At 44.5% G+C, this 5,412-nt stretch overlaps 1 protein-coding gene across 1 annotated transcript; it reads left to right on the top strand.

The window, feature by feature from the left end:
* The first annotated feature begins 962 nt into the window (after positions 1–962).
* Positions 963–3,535, top strand: PCDHB1 (protocadherin beta 1). Its single transcript, XM_036752302.1, has one exon. It carries the CDS (start codon positions 963–965, stop codon positions 3,423–3,425), a length of 2,463 nt encoding a protein of 820 aa, XP_036608197.1. The 3' UTR covers positions 3,426–3,535.
* The last annotated feature ends 1,877 nt before the right edge of the window (positions 3,536–5,412 follow it).

A 5,412-nucleotide genomic window follows, 5' to 3' on the forward strand; every position in this document is an offset into this window, starting at 1 on the left:
CCCTAAGAAGTTGAGCAATTCAGCCTAGGCCACACATGTATCATTATGTATAACCCTTCCACAATACTGATGTTGTGAAAGGCTAACTACATTTTGCTCCTTCCCAACCCATCCCGCTTTATTGAATCTTCTCCCTTGACCCTGTTCCCTTTCCAAAGTGTTTGCACTGTCAGATTTATAATTCAGTTTTACTTTATTTTCAGTTCTGGGTTTTCTCCCTCCTCTCTTAGCCATGTCTAAATCTATCTATCTATCTATCTATCTATCTATCTATCTATCTATCTATCTATCTTACTTCAATCTATACTCTGAGCCCATCACCTCTATCTGGACATGGATATCATATTTTATCCTGAGCTCCTCACAGCTGTGGTTGGTTCCACCTTGTCAGATTTTTTGACCAACTCCAACTCCCATCAATCAGTGGAACAGAACCTTAGTGCCCCAATGCCAAACGTGTCTGCATTTCTCCTCGCCCTTGCAAACACCCATTCAGTTCCAGCGGGGTCAGAGGCCAAGGCGTTCTGATTTCAGTAACTCTGTGGACCCTGCTATTCTTGGTTTGCCAAAAGACCCAGCTTCCCAGTCAGCAGTTGCTCTAAGCCTTTAGCCTTATGTGAAATAGTTTCTTCGAAGCTTCAACCTCTCCCGAAATGTAATATAATGCTGCCACCTGGCGGCCGTTCTGAGGCTTTCCCAATAAACTTTCCGTCTTCCGGTTTCTAAGACAACTACAGATCTAATAATAAATACCTAGTGCGGACAGGGAATTCAAGAGCCCAATGAAAATATTCTTTACCTGTGTGCAAAACATCTTGCAGCTCTGGGCTGATACCGCCTGTGGCCGCTGTGGCACAAGGTTGAATCAAGGGGAAGGCAGAGCAGACTGTCGCCATTGCTAAGCTACGCAGAGAGTGAAATATCCCTGCCAGGCTGCAATTCCTTCTTGAGCCCTTCACCCGATGGCAGCTCTACAGGGTAAACTTCGGGCTAACAGGCAAATAGTGGTCCTTCTCCTCTTTCTGTGCGTGTCCGAGGATGACGCGGGCACAGTGCGGTATTCGGTGGTTGAAGAGATGGAAAGTGGTTCCTTTGTGGCCAACGTAGCCAAGGACCTGGGGCTGGAGACCGGAGAGCTGTTAGCCAGAGGGGCGCGGCTAGTTTCAGATGACAGCAAGCAGCATTTTCGACTCCACCTCAAGACTGGAGATCTGTTTGTGAAAGAGAAGTTGGACCGGGAGGAGCTGTGCGGGAAAGCGGACCCGTGCGTGCTGCGCTTTGAAATCGTGCTGGAGGAGCCGCTGCAGTCCTTCAGAGGCGAGGTAAGGGTTTTTGATATCAATGACAATGCCCCAGTGTTCCCAAACCACGCGCCACTTTTAAAGATGCCTGAAAGCACGCCCCTGGGCTCTCGCTTTCCTTTGCAGAGCGCCCAGGATTTGGACGTGGGGCTCAATGGCCTTCAGAATTACTCTCTGAGCGCCAATTCCTATTTCCTTTTGCATACTCGTTTCCGCAGCCACGGCCCCAAATACGCAGAACTCGTATTAATTAAACCCCTAGACCGAGAGGAACAGCCGCAGGTCAACTTAACCCTCACCGCAGTGGACGGCGGCTCCCCGGCTAAATCTGGAACAGCTCAGATCCTCGTCGTGGTTCTTGACGTCAATGACAACGTACCTCAGTTTTCTCGTTTGGTGTACCGCGCCCAGATCTTGGAGAATAGTCCCAAAGGCTCTTTAGTAATCTCAGTGTCCGCTACCGACATAGACGAGGGTACTAACCGGGAAATAGCATATTCTTTGGCTCAAAACCCAGAAGGGATTCTCCGGACTTTCCATATCAATTCTGAAAATGGAGAAATCCGACTCCGAGGGCCAGTGGATTTTGAAGCCGTTGAGAACTATGATATTGACGTTCAAGCCATTGATGGTGGGGGACTGTCTGCTCACTGCAAAGTCCTGGTGGAAGTGGTGGATGTGAACGACAATGCCCCAGCTGTACTGGTCACCTCCATTTCAAGTCCGATCCCAGAGGACTCTCCACTCAATACTGTCGTGGCTCTCTTTGGTGTGCGAGACCGTGATGTTCGAGTAGGTGGGAAAATCACCTGCTTCCTTCAAGGAGATCTTCCGTTTGCCATCAAACCGACCTTCAGAAATTCTTACTCCCTGGTTACTGGAGGAGCCCTTGATCGCGAGAAAGTCCCAGGATATAACCTGACTATTGTCGCAATGGATACAGGGACTCCCAAGCTGTCCACAGAGACGATCATCGAAGTGCTGATATCCGATATTAATGATAACCCCCCAGTGTTTAAGGAGGCGTCTTATACCACGACTGTCAGAGAGAACAACAGTCCAGCAGTTTTTATTGGCAAAGTTCACGCCGAGGACCTAGATTCCGAGGAGAATGCCCAGATTACTTATTCAGTGCGTCCTCCCGAAAGTGGCGATCTCTCTGTCTTCTCCTATATCTCCATTAATTCGAACAATGGGAAGCTCTACGCTTTGAGATCCATGGACTACGAAGCTATCCAGGCCTTTCAATTCATAGTGAAGGCTGTAAATGATGGGCCCCTGCCTTTGAGCAGCCAAATCATCGTCCGAGTGGTTGTCTTGGATGTCAACGACAATCCCCCAATGATCTTGTATCCACTGCAAAATAGCACATCGCCTTGCAATGACCTGGTGCCCAGGGCAGCAGAGGTGGGTTACTTGGTGACCAAGGTGGTTGCTGTTGATGGGGACTCTGGTCAGAATTCCTGGCTTTCTTATGAGCTGCTCAAGGCCACAGACCTTGGGCTGTTTTCCGTGGGACCGCAAAATGGAGAAATTCGAACCTTGCGACTGATATCGGAGAGAGACCACATGAAGCAAAAAATGGTCATTATTGTTCGGGATCACGGCCAGCCTAGCCTCTCTACCACTGCCACGTTGAATATTCTGCTGGTGGATGGCTTCTCTGATCCTTATGTACAGCTTCGGGATCAGTCCAAGCCAGAGAGGAAGACAAACCCCTCCACTAAATACCTGGTCATTTCCTTGGCTGTGCTTTCTTGTCTCTTTCTGTTTTCAGTCACTGTAATCTTTCTCATTCACATCTATCAGAAGATCAAATATCGAGAAAAACAGTTTACTGCCTCTGAGCACTTCTACTATGACTGCAGTTTCCCTAGTCATTTGATAGATGGTCAGGGTGCAGAGACTCTGGGCCGAGTCTGTCCTTACGAAATGGGTTCTGCTACTGGCACTAGTAATAGTGAGTTCCGGTTTCTCAAAAGATTCATGCCCAACTTCCCAGCTCCTTCCGGGGTGGTAGACAGAGCTAAGGAAGAAAGTGGATCCCATTTACCCTCCAACTTGGATCTGGACAACCCAAGAAGGTCAGAGGGCTGTCCCAGAATGTGTGATGAATATATGTAAGTCTTGTGAAAATGAGCCTCCATTCAACTTACCTACAGCCTGTGTAACACCTGGGTCCTTAGGCCTTGCAAAGGGCAAACCTAGAGTCAGCCTCGGAAGTGAACATAGCAAGTGATTTTTCTCAGTACAACAAAAAGATGATGGTCTCCAGAGGTAAGAGATCCAGTCTTCCAACAGCTGGAATCCCATTAAGGAAGTGAATTAATTAGCTGAATGGTTTGTAAACATCAGAGAACTAGGATCCTTTGACTTTCTTTTGCTCACTGAGGTGGGCTTGTTAATGAGTGATTCCTTAACTTGTGCACAACCTGGAAAGAGATCAGCTCCATCTCCATTGACTCCATGCAAACAAACACCCCATTCCTTACTTTAAAGTCTTCGAATGTCTCCACAGGTGAGTCATACCCAAGACTACCAAGCCATACCAAGAAGACTACCAATTCCTGATAGCCTGTTCGGAATTCTCCAACTTTTGCTCTTCTGTAGGTGATTAAGAAAAATTGGGGAAGAGCCTTCTGCTATGTAGGACCCTTCTCTCCAGGATAAAGAATAATAATCAGAAAATCAGTGGCATGTTTGCTCTTATCCATAAATCCCTGGATTCAGCCATGAGATAGCTACTATCTATTTAGTGGAATCCTTTATCCATAGTAATCAGGGATAAGCATTTGAGAAAATCTGATGGTTGGTTGATACCAAAAGAAGGACTCTCAGAAGCAACAATGAAAAGCAAAATGGAAATAAGTGTCAGAAGAGCTAAGTGAGAAGTTACACATGCCTTAAGTTGTGGAGCGCAAATTTCTGCAGTACTAAATTGTAGTTAACTTACTTGACAAGACAAACTCTTGTCTATATTGGATCATCTCAACTCTTCCTCTCTTGATTGCAGGAATGGTCTTCTTATGTTTAGATATTCAGAAGATGTCTACTTGAGGAAAATTTTTTCCATAGAGATTGTTTTGTTAACTTTCTTATAATCTTACACTTCAGGAAGTTAATTTACGATCCAAATAGAGATTAAAGGCATCAGTGAAATAAGATAAAACCAGCAGCAAAATTAAATTATGAGACCAACTCTCCCAATAAAAAGAAGATCTTGGTAGATGTTGGTAAGTGTAAAAAAGTCACAAAGAATAGATGTTTACTCTATGCAATCTTGAAGAATAAAATTAGTAGATCTTGAAAAATCACAGAATAATTAAATTAATTATATTTCAAAGTTAAATTCATTTTAAAAGTCTGGCTCTGAAACTGTTTCCTGAAATTCCCTGGTGTGCCAGGCCCAGACCTTGGGCAAGCAGAGCATTCTGCAGAAGAATGTTTCCATGGCAAATGCCTTATATAACTCCACTTCCTCTTTCTTGGGTCTGTCTATATTTAGTCAGAGTGAATCTGTAAGGGAGCTGAGGTCCATATCAATTGGCCACAATCAAGATACTTTGAACAGCCAGATCTTTGAGAGAAGCTCCAATCTGGTAAAACCTGCAGTTCTCCAGGAAGATATAGTAAGTTTTCCATAAATGCTTATAGATGATGTTGAAAAGCCAAGTAGGGTAGTAATGGAAAGAACTAGGTCTGAATCTTAGCTCTGACATATACTACCTATGTCACAATGGTCAAGTAACAACTTCTTTCAGTTTTCCCACCTGCAAAATTAACCAAATACTGTTTTTACTAACTCCCTCATGGGTTTATTGTAAGGTAAGTACTATGTAAAAATTAGCTATTATGATAGTTATGATGATTATGATGAGAGTGGTGATGATGATGATGATGTGGTAAATTGGTATAGTCTTCAAAGACCCAGGTCCTCCTCCACACCATGATGTAGCAACGGAGGAGGAATTTGCTAGAGGACCAAATAAACACTCTATTAATAATTTAATATGTGAAAGGCCTATAAAATTAGACATTCTTGCTTGGTCATTTTCTTGGTCATAATTTACTGGTTAAAATTAGGAGGATGGGGAAGCCTGTCTTTTGTTTC

This window comes from Trichosurus vulpecula, chromosome 3 (assembly GCF_011100635.1).
Source record: "Trichosurus vulpecula isolate mTriVul1 chromosome 3, mTriVul1.pri, whole genome shotgun sequence".
NCBI classification, from domain to species: Eukaryota; Metazoa; Chordata; class Mammalia; order Diprotodontia; family Phalangeridae; genus Trichosurus; species Trichosurus vulpecula.

Bases quoted from the DNA above. Each gene is read 5' to 3' on its own strand.
- PCDHB1 (XM_036752302.1), top strand. From the start codon at position 963: ATGGCAGCTCTACAGGGTAAACTTCGGGCTAACAGGCAAATAGTGGTC.